Genomic DNA, 19031 nt, shown 5'->3' on the forward strand with positions numbered 1-19031 from the left:
GGTCCGCCTGGGGTTCGACCAGAAATGGGATGCGGCGCCCTAGCCCTGGCTGCCCGCGTATGGGGCGTTGCTAGGCAACTCGCGGCTCCCGGCAACAGGCAGCGCCCAGAGATGACGCCAACAGCCCGCGTCCGCACTTGGACCAGCCCCCTCGCGGCCGCCGTATGCAATTGGCCGGCGGGCAGACGGAGGCGGGTCTCGGCCAATGGGCGACGCCGCTCCGGAGGGCGGGACCGTGTTACTAGGGCGGTGCGCCTGCCGGAAGCCCGCGGCGGCGGCCACGCGCAGGTGGGTGGGGTTGGCGTGGTCGGGGGTCAGGGGGTCGCGGGGCGGATTCCACGTGGGTGCGGGGACTCGGCGGTTGGCAGGAGGGACTGGCGGAGTCCCGCAGATGGCGCGCGGGGATCGAGCCGCCGGCTGCCCCGGGCTGTGCCCCCCGAGCCTGTCATTCCCTTCGCCACAAGCCGCCCCTTGACTAAATCGTGCGGTGGGCTCCGGCGCGTGCGCCTGCCCCAGGCCAGGGCTCGCGGCGGAACGACGCCACCTGGGACTCTCGCGTTCTGCGGGGACAGAATTAATAAGTAAGGTGGTGGTGGGCTTCTGCAGGGAAATGAGGCGGAGCACGGCGTGGAGAGCGGGCCGCGGCGGTGTCCGCAGACACGGCGGGTGAAGGGGCTCCGGGCGCAGCTGTAGCCACTGTGGCGAGAGCACAGGCCGGAGGGCGGGGGACAGGGGGCACGTCGGGCAGCCACGTGCGTCCGAAGGCCTAGGTGAGGTCGTGGACTCCTCCCCGAGCACAGTGGGAACCCTTGGGAGGGTGTCGGGCAGAGCCTGACTTGGGCATTCTCTGAGGCATTCCGCAGGCTGTGTTGGAAATGGACTGGAGGGGCAGGGGTGGGGGCTCTTGAGAAACGCAGATGGGAGGGTGGTAGTGGTACAGGGAGTGGAAGGGAGTCACTGCCCTCTGGACGTGCTTTAGAGACAGGCAAGCGGGGCTAACGGACACTGGAGTTGTGGGACACTACAGTCTTTTTAGCTTGAGCTAGAATCTGGATTTCCCCGGATGGCGGTTTGTTGAGAGGACAAATGCACAGGAAGATGGGTTTGTGGAGGACCATCAGAAGTATCCATGTTAAAAAAAAAAAAAAAAGAAGAAGAAGTATCCATGTTGATGCCTTGTGTTTGAGATGGTGTGTGAGGGAGTAGGTGATCCAGTGTATTACACTGTATCGGGTGATACAGTGTACTAATGCAGTTTCGGGAGAAGTTCGAGGTGGCCAGGTCCCCTGCCGATAGTTGGTGTTTAGAGCAGCACAGCAGGCTGAGATCAGTTAGCGGTTGAATGTAGGCAGAGAGGAAACTGGGCTCACAGACTGGAGCCCTTTAGTGCCGAGGGCCAGGGAGGTGAAGGTATAGGAGGAAAAGCAGGCGGTAGTGGGGTCTGTTTGGAAGCCAAGAGGAAAAAAGTATGTGGAGACAGAAGTGAGCATCAACTGTCAGATGCTGCTGTTAGGTCAAATAAGGTGAGTGCTGAGAATCTGCCATAAGGTTTCATGTCTGCGAGGAGCAAGCTGGACCGTAGTTTACTGTAGTTAAAGAGGTAAGGCTGGATTTCAATCAGTAATAACTGTTGCAGTAAGGATAAGAACTGCCTGAACTGAATTCACCTTGGATTTCTCCAGAGGTGACTGAGGGAATAGGGATGGGAAGGGGGAGCGGCACTTAGTAGACTTAGGAAGTGAAAAACTATAGAAGCTGGGGAAGGGGTGTTGGTCTGTGTGAAACCCATGTGGGTTTGCTAACTGGCACTTGTCAAAGGTAGGTTCCTACTCTTCCACAGAGCTGTTCGATGGGGCCCCATCATCGGGTGTCACAGCATTGACTTTTCTCAGGCAGGCACTTTTTAAGGGTGCTAGGGGCATCATAGGGATGGGGCCTTGAGCTGTTAGAAACTGTATTAGTGTTTTATTCAAGTCTTTGAGGGCCAAGGTTGAGGACCGGTGGAGAGAGGAGCCTGGTTAGAGTTGGGTCATGGAGACAGTCTTTGTCCTTATGGTATGGTTGGTGATCTTGAGAACAGCTGAAGAGTGGCGGAAGCCTGGTGGAAGGGTATGGGAGGGAACAGGAGGGAAGGGGTTATGCAGTGCAGGTAGGTGGCTCTTGAGCAGGAGGAAACAGAAACGGGGTAAAGAGCATGTGAGATCAAGAGAGTGGGAAATTTTGGTTGAGTAGAAGGGAAGCTGGACCCGAGCAGGAGAGGAATTGTTCAGTGTGATGTGGCTGCGTAGGCAGGGCATGGAACCCAGCGCCAAAGTGGAGGGTTTGGCCTCCGTTGGAAAAATGACAGGATCCATTGTAACAGGAGAAAAGGGTGGAGGGGTAGATGTGGGAGCTTGCAGAAGCTCCCTTCCAGTTGCTTTGATTTCCTCTGTGATCAGGAATTAAGGTCCTGTGAGAGAAGGGAGAAGACCTTGGCATTTTTAGAGGAGAGGCTTGTCCAGGTGAGTGGCTGGGGTGGGGAAATGTGGTAGGACCACCAGTGAGGCTGAAGGATTATTGGACCCTGGGGTGCTGGGGGTGGTGAGCTGCAAAGAGGGGCTTGGTGAGTGAGAAATTTGGAGCATTTGTAGTAACTGGGCTTCAAGTTTGGCATTTGGAGGGGGGAGAGGGGAGGGTAAGTACCAGGAGAGCAAAATCCAGAGGCTATTCTGTGTGGGTAAGTCAGAATGCAGACCAGTCTTGGATCAGAATGAACAAGAGCAGAGTCCCAGTCCCGGCACAGGAGCTGGGATTCTGCTCCTGGATTCCCCGGACAGATTTCCTCGAGGGTTGTGGATTGTGAGGGTGCACACCCTCCTCCAGGGGCCCTTCCTTGCAGCCTGCCTGACAGGACACATCAGAGGTATCATGCTGTGGGTGAGAGGGGGCATTAGGGCCTCTGGGTGGGGATTTCAGATTTAAGAAGACTCTTTTCCTATAGGCTGATTTATTTTTTAAAGATCCTATGGAGTTTCTTTTCAGCCCTGGAGACCCAGCAGCCTCAGCCCATTGGCGCTGACACTTCCTGACTAGTGACTGTAGCCAAGCCCAGATGGTTAGTTGGTCTCTGTGTGTCTGATGTGGGTCCTCAGCTTTCTGTTGGTGGAAGGGTTTGTTTGCTCCCCTGAAGACTTTTGAGCTGGTGTTTTAAAAGAAAGGTTGTGTTTCTGCTTTTGTTGTAGAAATTACAGAAAAGTAGAAGGGGGAAAACCATACTTGTAATTCTGACTCTCTAAAATGTTAATTTTTTTTTTTTAAGATTTCATTTATTCATTTGACAGAGAGAGACACACAGGGAAAGAGGGGACACAAGCAGCGGCACAGGGAGAGGGAGAAGTAGGCTTCTTGCTGAGCAGGGAGCCCGATGAGGGGCTCAATCCCAGGATTCTGGGATCATGACCTGAGCCGAAGGCAGATACCCAAAGACAGAGCCTCCCAGGTGCCCCAAAATGTTAATATTTTAATGTATTTCCTTCTAGTGTTTTTCTTCGTACATACATATTATTTTTCCTACAAAAGGAGGGTCATATTGTACATATGTAGGTTTCCGCCCATCTTTTCCTTTTATGTCGTACCCTGAGCTCTTCCTGCCCTGACTGAGTGCTTAGTGTGCTCAGGGCAGCCGTACTCCTGTGCGTGAATGAGTCATTCATTTGCCCGGTCCCCTATTGTTGGATAGTTACAGGGTTTTCCGCTTTTTAATTGAAGAGGCGTTATCATTCCTTTACAGTGCCATTGTCGTCCTTATATTTGAATCTCAGTCCATGATTATTTCATCAGGATAAGTTCTAGAAGTGGAATTACGGGCTAAAGCACTTGATAAATGTTATGAAATTGCCTTTTAAAAGGACTGTGCCAATTTATTCTCCTGTCAGTAGGCATGATAATGGCCTTTTCATCATTCTCCGGCTAACCCTGAATAATAGAATTTCAAAAATCGTTTATATAAAAAAAGGCATTTTTAACCTATGCAATTAGCTAAGTAATACGTACATACAGCTGGAAACCTGCAGCGGTAGCAGGAGATGGAAAAGAACAGCAGCCCACGGCTGGGCTGGGCCGCGCCGCAGAGGCAAGCATTGTCCTCGGTCAGCTTTGCAAACTGGGATCGCTTCCAGACATCCAGAGCACAGTGTGTGCCTTGGGTTTACCAGTTTTAGGCGTCATCTATTGGTCCGCCCCACTGATGGGTGCACCCCGGTTTCCTCACCCGAGTGCCGCCCTCAGCACTTAGCACAGGGCCTGGCACGCAGTGAGCGCTGGGTGAAGGTGGATGCTCACGGCCACCGTTGCTACGAATAGCTTTCCTGACACCCCTGCCCCCTCCTCCCGGCCCCGAGATAAGGGGAGAACTCGCTGGCGAAGCCTTATGAGCAGCTAGATGTTTTGCAGAAAAGCCTGTGAGGAAAAAGAAACGCGAAGGAGAGGTCTCAAGCTTTTTGAGGTCAGGGCACCAGGCCACTGAGCTGCTGCCAGCTTCAGAGGAAGGCGGCGAAGCTCCACCGCGGCTGCTTTCCTCGGTACCCTTCCTGGAGTCGTCAGGCAGCTCCTGGGGACACTGAGGAGTATTTGTTGGCTCTGGTTGTGCTGGGATGCTTGGACACGCTCTCGTGCCCCTCACAGCTGCTCTGAAATAGGGCTACTGCTAAGGGCAAAAAAAGGAAGAAGGAAAACTGGTACAGGGGCATCATATAGCTTAATTTATTACAGATCATTTGCGAGAGATTAGAGGGTTTTTCTTTCTTTCTTTGTGTGTTTTAGTGGTTCACAGGGCTCTGTGGCCATCACCGCAAACTGATTCCAGAACATTTTCCTTCTCCCAAAAGAAACCCAGTACTGTTCACAGTCACTCCCTACCCCTGTCCCCTTACCCCGAGCGAGCACCAGGCTACCTTCCTGTCTCTTTAATCACTCATTGTGGAAATTTCATATAAGCGAGATTATACAATCTGTAGTATCCTGTGACTGGCCTGTCTCACATAGCAGGATGTTTTCAAGATTTATCCAGTGAGTGCTTCAGTCCCCCGCTTTTTTGGCCAAATAATGTTCCATTGCCTGGGTGTACCACATTTTGTGATCTGGTTATCAGTTGTGGACGTTCAGGTTGTTGACACCTTTTGAATGTTATGACTAATGTTATGAACATTCAGGTTTGAATTTTTATGTGGTTGTGTTCATTTTCTTTGGTGGAGTTGTTGGGTCATATGGTAACACAGTTAACTTTTTTTTTTTTAAAGATTTATTTATTTATTTGACAGAGAGATCACAAGTAGACAGAGAGGCAGGCAGAGAGAGAGAGAAGCAGGCTCCCTGCTGAGCAGAGAGCCCGATATGGGGCTCGATCCCAGGACCCTGAGATCATGACCTGAGCCGAAGGCAGCGGCTTAACCCACTGAGCCACCCAGGCGCCCCCACAGTTAACTTTTTGAGGGTCCACTAGGCTGTGGTACAATGTGGCTGTACCATTTTATATCCCACCAGCAGTGAAGAAGGGTTCCGAGTTTTCCACATCATCAATATTTATGATTATCTGTCTTTTTGCTTATAGCCAACTTAGTGACTGTGAAGTGGTGAGTCATTTGATTTACATTTCCCTAACGATGAATGATGTTAAGCATCTTTTCTTGTCCTCATTGGCCATTTGTATGTCAGCTGTGGGGTAATCTGTATTCAAGTTCTTTGTCCATTTTCAAATGGGACTGTTCTGTTATTGTTGTTGTTGTTGAGATACAAAAATTCTTCATACATGGTGTTCACAAGTCTCTTTTAAGTTATATGACTTGCGAATATTTTTTTCCAATTCTTGATATTGTCTTTGTACATTCTTGCTGACATCATTTGCAACACAAAATTTTCTAATTTTGAGAAGTTCACAATTTATGTTCTTTCTTCTACTTCTTATGTTTTTGGTGTCATACCTGAGTCTGTTGCCTTATCCAGCATCTTCAAAATTTACTCCTGTGTTTTAGCTCTTACATTTAGGTTTTTGATCCATTTTGAGTTAATTTTTGTGTTTGGTGTGAGGTAGGGCTCTCAGTTCATTCTTTTGCATGTGGAAGTCCAGGTGTCCCAGCACTGTTTGTTAAAAAGTCTGTTCTTTCCCATTAAATTGTCTTGGCACCCTTGTTGAAAATCACCATGAATGTAAGGGAATGTCGTTTTCTGTAACAAACATTGATAGTCTCAAAGTCAGGAGACACCGTCTCTTAGAACTATTAAAAGAAACCTTTTTATAATGTGGAAAAGTCTTTCTCTCTTTTTAGCAAATAGACTTAGTGATTAAACTTTTTAATGATAACTTACAGAATGAATAAAGATTTAACTTAACTTTTATGGCAACTGGTATGTAAATATTTGCTAAACTTTCCTTATTTCTCCAACGAGGTAATTGGCTGACAGAGTCCTTTGTCATTTCAAAGCCCTTGTGTCAACAGTCTCTTGTTCTTTCACGATTTCTTATTACACTGCTAATTGAAATTTGTAGCCTCTGGCTTTGAATACTTTTTTTAGATAAGGCTTAATTAAAGACTGTGGAGCTTGGAATTTTTCTGATTCTACAACAGTAAAACGCTTTCATTGTGCTGTCATCAGTCACAGCCCCAAATGAGGCAGAGGGAGCCCTCCATGCTGGCGCTGTGTCCTCTTGGATGTGGCCCTATGATCACCTGTTTCCTGGGTGTTCCTCACAGCTTGATATCCCAGGTTCATCTTACACTTTACTTGCTCCAGACCAGCAATCTTAAGGAACTCTGTACCCCCCACCTGCACCCCTTTTATAAAATAGAGAATGCTATTTAGAACCCAAATCTGGACTTTTCATGTCTGCATTGCTTCTAGGCCCTTTACATTGTGATTACTCTATAGTTGCCCACCCCAGAATGCTTTCCCACTTCTGTTTGCCTTTGGGTAGCACTCACTGTCTTCTCATGGATCCTATATTTGCGTCCCCCCATAAGCATGTGAACTGTGTGTGGATAGATCTTTTGGACAGCCTGGCCTAGCCTAGAGCAGCTCATGGCCCGTACTCAGCACCCTGCAGGTGGTGACAGAGTAACCGGCAAGTGACAACACAGGAGCGGAGCGTGCCTGCGGTGTGATTGCTGGGATTGCTGGGTGACGGTGTGTGCACGCTTATTTCTACCAGCTAATACCTTCATGTAGTTGTCCCCTTATGTCTCCGTGGAAGCAGTTTTGCTTTGGGGGGAAATTTACATTTCGGAACATCTGTTCAGAGAGGACAGGCTCAGGACATACCCAGTTCTTGGTCGCCTAGCTCTGCCTGTGCTACATGCTCTGTCCTTCACTGGCCTCCTGGAGGCCTCCTGCCACTGTGACTGTATCGCTGCCTGTCTGTCACCTGTGCTCACTTTCTTCTGTTTTATATTCTTGGCAACCCCATGTAAAAGTGTTTTCTCATTTACTTAAATACATAGGTCTGTCTTTCCCACTAGAAGGGAAGCTTCATGAAATCAAGGCTCTTATTTGCCGTGCCGCTTGCCCTGTGCTCAGCCTCTAGCACAGTGCCTGGCACAGAACTGGCTCTCAAAAAATATTTGCTGAGTTATATTTTTAATATCTTTTGATAGAGTCTAAAATGAATTCTGGTGTCAAGAGAAGAGAACATTGGGTTTCTCTTTACCTATATACACAGCTTTGAACGGCATGTCTAAAATTAAATTTAAAAAAATATAGACATAAGTATGCAATAGATACATGTATTATGTGTGTGTGTGTGTGTGTTTGTGTGTGTGTAAAATCTGGAATATGGAGGATGAAGCCACTGAGAGTGAGTTTAGGATAAATAAAATGAAATACGTTTTTATAATTTGTTAGGATAAAAGCTGTAGTTTTAGTGTAGGCCTTGTAGGTAGAGTTTTAAAGGACTGGTATTAAAAAGTAACCTTTATTTTTTTTCCAATTATAAAACCTTGAAAATAAAAACTAAGCTTTAAATAAATAGAAAGTTCCTTGTAACCCCACCCCCAGATATAAATAAAGGTAAATGTTTTGTTTATATCCTTCAGACATTTTATATGTATGTATATATAAGTATGTGTATATATGTTTTTGTATATTTGTCTTATATACCTCCTCTATTACTTTTTTTTAAATATTTTTAAATTTTTTAAAAAGATTTTATTTATTGTCAGAAGAGAGAGGGAGAGAGAGAGAACACAAGCAGGAGGAGTGGCAGGCAGAGGGAAAGGGAAAAACAGGCTTCCCACTGAGCAGGGAGCCCAGTGCAGGGCCATCCCAGGACTCTGGGATCATGACCTGAGCCAAAGGTAGCTGCTTAACTGACTGGGCCACCCAGATGTCCCAGTGTTATTTTCTTAAAAATAAAATTGTATGATACTAAACATCGTGTTCTATGTTTTCCATTCTGTATCTGTAACACGATCTCATTTATTTTAATTATCAAGTTGATTTCCATTTTGCTGGTTTATTCTGATTTATTTAATCCTTTGTTAATGTGTGATTGGGTTGTTTCTACTAAAAACCACAGGTATGAAAAGCAGTATGTAAATGTTTGCAGGTGCTGGTTATTCAGTTCCCATCTCAGCTCCAAAAGCACATTTTACACTCCACATTGTGGTGCTCTGCAAAGGGCTTTTCTGTTTTCAGCTCCTTTTTGGCTCCACCCAAAGAGGGCAGTGGGGCGACTGGAGCAGGTGGGGAGGTGGGGGTGAGATGGGATGGGCAGCGGGTGGTGGCGCTTCTTGCTCTTGCTGTTCGGTCAGTGCCACCCAGCAGTGGCCTTGCCTGCAGCAGCAGGAGCTCGTTCAGTTCCTCACAGCTCCCTCCAAGAATCAGCCTGGTTCACCACTCCGAGGTCTGTCCTCAGAAATTCTCCCAGAAATGCCCCCCCACCCCAAGACTTCCCCACCCATTAGATGGCTCCCTTCGATGTCTGCCTTCGGATGTTCCCCTCAGACATCTTCCTTCAGACCTCCCTCCCTCAGAATTCCTCCCTCAGAGGTCCTTCCTTGGAGGTCCCTCCTTCAGATGTCCCCCCTCAGACATCCCTCCTTTAGATGTCCTCCCTCTGATGTCCCTCCCTAAGAGTTGCCCCCTCAGATGCCCTCCTTTGAGGTCCTTCCTCAGAGGTCCCCTCTCTGACCTCTTCCCTCAGACAGCCTGTCTGTTTTTCCCACAGACAGCCTCCCTGAGATGTCCTCTCTCCGAAGTCCTTTAGATGCTCCCCCTGCAGATGTCTCCCTCAGATGTCTCTCCCTCACACATCTCCTTCAGATCTCCCTTAATCTGACGTCCTTCCTTCAGATCTCCTCCCTCAGATCTCCTCCCTCAGATGTCCCTCTCTCAGAATTCCTTCCTCAGAGGTCCCTCCTTCAGTTGTGCCCTCCCAGACCTCCTCCCTCAGACATCCCTCTTTCAGATGTCCCCCCTCAGACCTCCCTCCTTCAAATATCCTCTCTCTGAGGTCTCTCCTTTAGATGTCCCTCCCTCAGAATTTCCTCCGATGCCTTCCCTTGGAGGTCCTTCTTCAGAGGTCGCCTCTCTGACCTCTTCCCTCAGATGTCTTTCTCACAGATATCCTCCATCAGAAGTCCTCCCTCAGACGTCCTCAGATGTCCCCCCTCAGACATCCTTCCCTCAGACATCCCCTCCCCCTAGACATCCTCCCTCAGACTTCCTCCTTCAGAGGAGTCCTCTCAGAGGTCCCAGCAGCAGCCAGTGTCCCTCAGTGGAGGGCTGTCCACTATGACCTCTCTGACATGCTTCCAGGTTCTGGTACTTCATCCAGTTCTTGGTTCTCCTGCGGCACAATCCTACAAATGAAATGGGTTTTAGAATTCACAGGCTTCTTTCTGTTCTTCTACAAGGAGTTCTAGATACTACTGTGCTTGAGAAAGTAGACATAATCAGATGCTTCTCAGATTGTGTGTCCTTCCTCTGTGTGGCCCTGGTTGATACTTCTTTCATAATCCAGTGAGGCCATCCCAGACTCATCGTGGTCCCCTCCACCCCTTGGTGACTGAATGCCCTCGTGGCAGGGTACATGAAGGTCACCTGTGGCCTGTGAGGCTGCAGCTTCTCCAGCTGATGGGAAAGGAGAATTGGGGATTTGACTTTGTTTTAATTTGTATATCCTGTATATTCTGAAATACCTTTGTATTTCTTCAGCAGTGGGACAGTCCTCTTCCTCCTTTGTTTAATAAAATGTCCCAGAGGCTGAGACCTTTTATTTCCCATGTATTTAGCAAGTTGCCTTCTCTGTTGCAGGATGGCAAAACAGAAGAGAAAAGTTACCGAAGTGACAGAGAAAAAGAAGAAAAAACTGAAGAAGGCATCGACAAAAGAGAACCTGCTGGCACCCGAAGCCACGCCGGGGACCAAGCAAGTGCACCCCGAGGTAGGTGCACGTGGGGTCGTGGCGGCCTCACCTCGTTTCTTCGCCAGGAGGGGAGGCAGCTGGGGCTTGGATTGCTGGTGTCTGTCCGAGAGGAACAGAGGATGGAACAAGGGACATGTGGACACACTCGGTGCCTTCTAGCGGCCACTGTAAGACAAATAAGAGGTCTTCAAAGTTTAGGTTTGAGTAGCCGCCCGATCTGCAGACCGCCGTTTGGGGTGCCGTGCTGCAAAGGGCTTGGCCCCGTGGCGGTGGCACGGTGACAGGGCAGCCCTTCGAGCAGTGCTCTCGGGTGGGCCAGCGCGGCGTGCACAAGGAGGGACACCTCGGGGGATGCATGGAACGTGGCCCGAGACTCTGTACTCAGGAATTCAGATCATAACATAAAAGTGTTCACGTCTAGCATGACGTAACTCTGCCACAAAAGTAGGTATGTGCATTTAAATTTGTTTAGTTACCACCATGTTCTGAGTGTTAGCATTTCTCTTTATTGAGTGGTCTTTACAGTTCCTACCATGCAGATGATCAAAATGGCGTAAGATATTATAAGTTCTGACAAATTGTTGCACATAAAGTAGAATTTGAGCAGGTATACAGCAGTAGCGATGCAGCAGCTTTCCCTGTTCATGCACCTGTGGGTGAGCATCCCTGTTCCTCGAGTGGGACAAGGCTGAGTGTGGGTGTTGGTCCTGTTTCCCACGCTTGCCTGTAAGCCCTGAACAGCCTTGTTCACATCAGTGAGTGAGGATGGAAGTTTGGTCGTTACAGCATTCTTAAATCCTCAAACTCGGAGACGGTTAATGTAATTTGGGGCACATTTTATCAAAATTTATTTTTAAAGATCTGCCATTAGATGACAACTTGACTAGATCCTTCTTCAGTTCTTTTGAAGAAAAAATTGGAAACTACCTGACTCGGTCAAGGATGTGTTGCTGGGGTAGTTGGGGTTGACTTCTGCAACACCAGTATTTCAAATTCTGTCCTTGCTTAGTGCCCCCCAGGTGTTTATGCCCTCAGCAGTGTTCCCTGGTAAGATTGAGGTGACAGGTGGCTTTTTAAAAAAAAGATTTAATTTATTTTAGAGAGCGAGAGCACGCATGTGAGCATGAGCAGGGGAAGGGGCAGAGGGAGAGGGAAAGAGAGAATCCAAGCAGACTCCACGAGGAGCTCACGATCCTGAGATCATGACCAACCCAAGTGGGAATCCGAGGCTCAACCCGGCGCCCCAGCAGGTGGCTTTTTCTCCAGAAAACAGGGAAAGGACCATTGTGCAGGGGGGAGGAGAGGAGGGCCAACCTGACAACCAGCCAACTTCCTGGCTGCGGGCCATTCTAGCCTTTACTTGGAGTAGGTTCGGAAGGACCGCTAGTGGCATTAGGGCCCTGGGAGTGCGCTCCTGAGACCACCTTTGCCACGCGGCTGCCCGAGCGAGTCTCGGTGTCCTTCAGGGTATGTGCGACCGCTTTGATGACTGTTGGTCCAGATCACTTGAGGTCTGCATCCACTGAGGCATCTCTGTACTTCTGAGAGGCGCTGTGAGCTCATTCAGAAGATGCTCAGCGGTGGCCATGGGGCCTGGGAGGTGTGGGGGTGAGCAGAGCGCAGGACCCTCACTGGTTCTGGGTACCCTTTTTCTGCATGCTCTTGGCAGAGAGCCTACCAAATGTGGCAGCTCATCTGATCACAGGCCAGTCTACTCCTGTGTGTGGAAGTGTGGCGGTTCACACAGCGTCGGTGTCAGGAACCTGGCTGGCATCAGTGGTGCCTGCGTCTTGCTCTGAGTGCGGGCTCTTCACAAACCTGTGACGCCCCCGGGGCCAATTCTTGTTAGTCTCTGTCCTCCGCTGCTTGAGCCCTGACTGGGTCTGTTTTTCTGCTTTCCAGCTCTCCGAAGGAAGCTGGCGTCCGGAGAGCTCCTCAAGCTCCTGCTCCGTGCTTCAGTCCACCCCGGTTCCTACAGAGCCGCAGTTACACATGATTTTCTTGGGCTCTTTCTAGGGTACTTTCCTGCTGCTTCTAGACTCCTCCAATTTCTTTCTCTTTTCTTTTCTTTTTTTTTTTCTAAGATTTTATTTATTTATTCATGAGAGACATGGAGTGAGGCAAAGGGAGAAGCAGGATCCCTGCAGAGCAGGAGCCCAATGCAGGACTTGATCCCAGGACCCTGGGATCATGACCTGAGCCGAAGGTAGATGCTTAACCAACTGAGCCAACCAGGTGCCCTAGACTCCTTAAATTTCTTTAAAATAAGCCCCATACAGGTGTGCATGCCTGAGTAGCTCAGTCAGTTGAGCATCTGGTTCTTGGTTTTGGCTCAGGTCGTGATCTCAGGGTCCTGGGATCAAACCCCCCATCGGGCTCTGTGCTCAGTGCAGATTCTGCCTGAGATTGTCCTGCTCCCTCCCCTCTGCCCCCCCCAAGTTGTACACATACACACTTGCTCTCTCTGTCTCACACATAAAAAAAATAAATCTTTAAAATATAAAATAAACCCCATACTATCACCTTGGTGAGTTTTAATTTTGTCACAGAACTTCCAGCTTTCCTTTCTTGATCTCTGCTTGCTGGCGGGACCCACAGACAGTGTGGGTTTATGGTAGACGCCAGTATGGGTTAGAATTTCTGCGTAAGATGCAAGGTGATACTCTCTGTTAAGTTCAGGTCTTTTTTTTTTTTTTTTTTTTTTTTTTTAAGTATGTGATTGTTTTTTGTTATTAAAGTACATGTTGATTGTACTTCTATATATTCCATATATGTTCTCATATATATTGTACTTACATATATTCCAAACAGAAGAGGAGCTTCCGGTTTCTCTTCTGGTGATTAGATTTTTGTTTGGTTTGTAACATAGTGGAGGAGGTTCCTGGTAGAGGCACGTGCACTTTTGCTTCCTTTTCTGTCCCTGGGTGTTGAGGCTCAGGGGCAGGCTGGCCCAGGAGTGGAGGAGTGGAGGAAGTGGAGGAGCAGGAAGTGGGCTTTGAAACCCACCTGTGGCCTGCGGAGGAGAGTGAGTGCAAAAGCAAAACCGGGACTGACCAGCAGGGGTCGCAGCCCCTCTGCCTTCAGGCAGCTGGTGCTTGTTTGCCCCAAAGAGCTGCAGCCAAGCATGTTTCCAGGCCCCGGGAGGATTTTTAAGTGCGTCTCCCAGTGAGGTGCTGTGCTTGCGGGCTTGTGTCCCCAAGACCCCTTCTTATACTGTCAGTCTCCCAGGGAAGTGGAGACTTCTCTGGGAGGACAACACCTTGGGCTATCCTAATAAAAGTATTTCTTTACTCTGTGGTTCTCATGGGAATATGGAAAAGCAATGTCAGGCAGTTTTCTAAAGAGAGAACATTGACCGCTGCACCTAATCTTAAGGAGAGTGGGTGGACCGGGCCTGGAGAGCACATCCTATTACCCTGGGAGCTCATGGAAAAGTACTGTGCTGTCCCCCCACTGCCCTGGCTCCAGGATCAACCTCTGGAATCCACATGAAGAACAGAGAAGCCTCTGTCCCCACTTGGACCACTGTGTTGTCCTCCCGGGACTGTCCGTCTAGATAGGCCTATGGGACCCTGTGTGGCCACTTCCCACAGCACAGGCGCCCTGAGCCTGTGCCAGGAGAGCTGACGTTTCCTCAGTGCTCGCCCTCTGTGGCCCCTGGGGGCAGCTTCCTCAGAGCCAGACTTCCCACTGGGATCAGGGGGCCTTGGCACACCCAGTGGGCTCATCTCTGACTTTCATGCACTCTGGAACGTAGAAAGCCATCTGTACAGCCCCAGACACCCCGAACCCCCCGTTCCACTCCTTCATTTGCGTGGCTCACTAGCCCATTAACCTGCCAAGGCCCATGAGGGTCTGCATCTCAGAGAAGAGGGTGTGTGTGATGTCCTGGGATAGGGCAGAGCCCTTCTGCTGTCTTCCTTGGTGCTTGGTAACTGGTTCTGGCTGGCTGGCCACAGACTTTACTAAGGACCTACGGCCTTAGTATGTCCTACACCTAGCAGGCGCTACGCCTTCTCCCGCTGTTGTGTTGGGTGGACGACCCAGGGGTCTGGCATAGAGTCCACAGGCCTGTCTTCTTCCATCCTTCTTCCACGTATGATGTCCTGGACCACAGAGTCTCCACCCATTTCCTGGCTTCTTGAAACTGTCCTGTGAGCCTGGGCTTTGGGACTGGTCAGTCAGACCTTTAAGTTGCTGGTCCCCTTCCACTGAGAGGGTTGTGAAGATTAAATCTTAGACAGCAGGTGTATTCAGAGGGGCTGCGACCCTATTATCAGCTGGCACAGGAAAGGGCAGGAGGTCGTGGTATTGCTCCTGCAGGTCTACCCAGCCCTGCTGAGGAGATCCTCCATGGTTTAGTTTCTGTCCCAGGTGCTGAGCCACATGCCTGGGAAATGGCCTCCCGCGTCTGTCCCCTCGGGCCAGTCAAGCTGCTACATGCCTTGACCAGCACGTGGGAGGGGCTGCTGCGGTGCCCACGACCTGAGCTGTCCGGAGACAGGAGGGGTGGCTGGCGGGTGAGTAGGGGCCTTCTCCCTTCATTTCTCAGGTGAGAACCCCTGTGTTTGCAGAGCACCAGAGTTCTCACGGGACAGCCCTGGGGTGCCCCAGGCCCAGGTGTGGCTGTGGTCCTGACTTCATGTATGAGTCAACTAGAGAGGCTGGTACTTGCTTGGTCACCTGGCCAGCTGGGATAGAGAAAAGACTCACAGTGGGGTTTCCTGTGTCTGGCTACCTTTTGGAGCACCCGAGGAAGACCAGGACAGGGAGCTGCAGCGTTGCCTGCCCTGGCCCTTTAGGGTAACTGGGCGGGGAGTGCCAGTCAGTGGGCTGCTCAGCCACGTGCTTCGGCAGCAGTGCCTGGCACCGTATAAGGAATATACCCAACTCCTTTCTGGCATCTGCTCTCACACTGTAAATGTTGGTGATGTGCTTGGGAGAAAGACCTCAGATTTGACGAGCAGACCGTCCCACATTGGGAATGACAGTGCATTCCTGAAGTCTGGAGGGCATGGTGACTTCTTCTTTCAGAATGTCATGTGCTGTGCATAAGCTGTTGGGCTCCCAAGTTCCTTACGTGCCCCCTGTGTTTTCACGGGCCCTGCAAGGACGTGGCTGGTGACAGCGGGGCTAGACGTGGCCCGGGCTCCGCATTTCCATACTCAGAGTGCTCGGAGTGTTGCTTATCTGGAAGGGAAGTAGCTACTCCATATGGACCATTTTTTTTCCTTCCTATGTAATCTCGAAAATGGGATAGGAGCTACGGGCATGAAGCCAACAAGCACTTTATAAAACCATCGAATGAGGTTGTGAACTTTATGGCCTTGAGAATTTGCTCAGAGCCAAAATACTTCATTCCAGTGGTATTTTGCTTAAGAAATATTACGGGTCTGGCAGTAGACTTTTTTGTTAAACTGGTGGGGGTGAGGGGATGCTAATCTTTATAGGCAGCTCCCTGGGAGCCTAAATTGTTTTTCCAGCAGAAATTCCCCTCTGCCATTGTTTTGTTTTCTACTTGGTGACTACTGAACACTTAAGTTGTCAGCCAGCTGGGGTTATAAACCAACTGACTTCAGGGCTAAAGGAGTTGAGAGGAAAGGCAGACCCAGAGAAGTTCCGTGACTCCCCTGAGGCCCATGGTAAGTTAATGGGAGGCCGAGATCCCCTTGTCCTGTCTCGGTAACCCAGCTCAGCCTCCTCCCGAGTTTTTTCCTTTTTGTGGCCGAGTAACACTCCACTGTACTTAGCACGCATTCGGTCCTCCGTTCACCAGATTGCGAACATTTGGGGTGTTTCCAGTTTGGGGCTAGAATGAGCATGCTGTGAATATGTGTGTGCAAGGCTTTCTGTTTTCATTTCTCTTGGGTAAATTCTCAGGACTTCGGTGGACCACATGGTAAGTATGTGTTTACTTTTTTTTTTTTTTTTAAAGATTTTATTTATTAATTTGACAGAGAGAAATCACAAGTAGACGGAGAGGCAGCCAGAGAGAGAGGGAAGCAGGCTCTCTGCCGAGCAGAGAGCCCGATGCGGGACTCGATCCCAGGACTCTGAGATCATGACCTGAGCCGAAGGCAGCGGCTTAACCCACTGAGCCACCCAGGCGCCCCTGTGTTTACTTTTTTAAGAAGCTGCTAAGCTGTCTTGAAAGTGGCCGCCCCAGTGCACGTTCCTGCCAGCAGTATGTGAGGGTTCCGTATGCTCTGTGTATCTGTCCACACTTGGTATTGTCAGTTTTTAAAATTTTGGCCACTCTCGGGAATGTAGTTATGTCTTACTATGTGTGTGGTTTTAAAAGGCACCTTTTTTGAGGTATAATTGACTTGGAGTAAACTGTTCGTTCTTGTGGTTTTTCACTAGCATTTCCCTGATCGCTGGTGGCGTGAGCATCTTGTGTGCCTTCTGGCTGCCGGAAGTTAAGTTATCTTTGGTGAAGTGTTTGCTCAGCTCTCTTCTCCATTTTTGTTGGGTTGTTTTCTTATGGTTGAGTTTTGAGAGTTGGTTACATATTTTGGATACAGGTCTTTTATCTGATTTCTGTTTTGCAAGCATATTTCCCCTAGTCTGTAGCTGCCCTTCTCATTTTGTGAGCAGTGGCTTTTGAAGAGCAGAAGTTCTGAATTTTGATCAAGTCTGGTTTCATCAGTGTTTCTTTATGGTTTGCACTTTCTGTTAACGTGTCCTTTGGCTCACTGTGTCCTACAGGTGACCCCGAGTCCCCCGTGTGGCTCTTCCTCATTGGTTGTAAGTTCTACTTACCATTTCCCTGGAGCGCGTCGTGTCCTCTCAGCCTCGCTGGTAACAGTTGTTTATCTTGTTTCTGTGTTTACCTGTGGAAATGCCTGCTGAGCGCACGTGTGTCTGCTGTGTGTGTGCACGTGACTGCTTCTCGGGGGCTCACACCTGGAAATGGAGTGGCGGGTGGGAGGATCGGTAGGGGAACACATGGTACACAGTGTCCAGGGGCCCCACTGCTTCTGTGTCTGGCAATCTGGTGGGTGCAGAGTAGGACCTGCTTGTTTGTTTGTTTGTTTAGAGAGTTGGGGGGGCAGAGGCAGAGGGAGAGGAATCCTCAAGCGGACTCCCTGCGGAGTGCAAAGTCAAACACGGACCTCCATCTGAGTAGGGCCTCTTTTAATTTGTATTTTCCTAATCACAAGGGACCAAGATGGTTTCTAGTCATTCTTTAAGGATTGGTCTTTCTCCATGAATTTCCTTGTCACATCTTTTGTCTTTGTTTATTTATTTATTTATTAAAGATTTATTTATTTATTTGACAGACAGAAATCACAAGTAGGCAGAGAGGCAGGCAGGGGGTGGGGGGAGGCAGGCTCCCCGCTGAGCAGAGCCGGATGCGGTTGCTCCATCCCAAGACCCTGAGATCATGACCTGAGCTAAAGGCAGAGGCTTTAACCCACTGAGCCACCCAGGCGCCCCTCTTTTGTCTTTTTTTAAAGAAACGTTTTCTTTTTGTGCGTGTATTACACATATTTTCTTCCAGTTTGACGTTGATGCGGATGCTCTCCACGTGTGCAGGCGGATGTCAAACCTGTCTGGTATCGTTTTTCCCTTATGATAAAGGCTGCCTTCTCTCTTCCACAATTATGAACATATTGTCTTACATATTTTTTTCTAAATTTTGTTGCATAATAGCCCATTAACTTGTCATGCCGTTATTTATTTAGCTTGCTTCTTGCCACATTGTGTGATTCTTCAGTTTTTATAAAAGCATGTTTTAATACTGAATAGAGGAAGTACTTACTGTTTTGGGGATGGTGTTCTTGGCCTTTGTCACGTATTTTCTTCTTTGTATGAGATTTGGAATCGGCTTTCAGGTTTCATGATGATAAGTCCTTTGTGGTTTATTGGGGGGTAGTTTTTAATGTCCTTCATGTAAGTGTCATGCTTTTCTCTGAGGAGATCTCCGTATCTCTCCAGGAGTGAGTGATCTGGACAAGGCTCCTGCAGCCAACACAGGGCGGACTCCATTGGTCTGTTTTTTGAGTCACATAACATCAGGCTACAACTTGGCGATGGTGGCTGGTCCGTGAGGAGCTATGGTCCTGTTGTTGCCCGTACCAGATACCCCCCGGGCCCCTTGGTGCCTGCTCTGGCCTTCCTGCTGTCCCTGCTCGGCCGCACGGTGTGGCCCTCCTCTCCTTCTGCCCACATTCCTTTCTGAAATTGAGCTTTCTGGCCTGGCCAGCCTTTTAATTTTCTTCTACTTTTTCTTTCCTCACATTCTCCATGTTGATCCCTCACCTAACTTTTCTATAACCGATCAAACCTAGTGGCAGCTCACTGGGATCAAACTGGGACATTTAACCTGTTCAGCAAGTATATATTAAAAGTTGTTTTTTGTTCTGCTGCAGACACGAGTTTTATTTAATGTTGAAAAACATATGTTTTCATATTTAAGATATTATCAGACTGCTCATTACTGTATATATTGTTCCATCAACTCTAATAATAAATCTGTTTTATAGAGGAAGGTGAATCAAGCAAGGTGATTTTTTTTTTTTTTAATGAGGGTTGGGGTAGAGTTTAGAGGACTTTGGGGCGGCCTCCTGTTTGTAGTAACCTGCAATGGCTTTTCTCACATATAACTTGTAGCAAAGCACACAGTATGTAA

At 48.9% G+C, this 19031-nt stretch overlaps 1 protein-coding gene across 1 annotated transcript in view; it reads left to right on the top strand.

The window, feature by feature from the left end:
- Positions 1-223: 223 nt before the first annotated feature.
- CUNH7orf50 (chromosome unknown C7orf50 homolog) overlaps positions 224-19031 on the top strand; it is a 124374-nt gene continuing 105566 nt past the window's right edge. The window contains exons 1-2 of the mRNA XM_004776323.2: positions 224-288; positions 10285-10414. Of these exons, the coding sequence (XP_004776380.1) occupies positions 10286-10414 (129 nt within the window). The 5' untranslated portion in view covers positions 224-288; position 10285. The remainder of the gene's footprint in view (positions 289-10284; positions 10415-19031) is intronic.

The sequence above is a fragment of the Mustela putorius genome, unplaced genomic scaffold (assembly GCF_011764305.1).
Source record: "Mustela putorius furo isolate JIRA1106 unplaced genomic scaffold, ASM1176430v1.1 tig00000139_pilon_pilon_pilon, whole genome shotgun sequence".
Taxonomy (NCBI): Eukaryota; Metazoa; Chordata; class Mammalia; order Carnivora; family Mustelidae; genus Mustela; species Mustela putorius.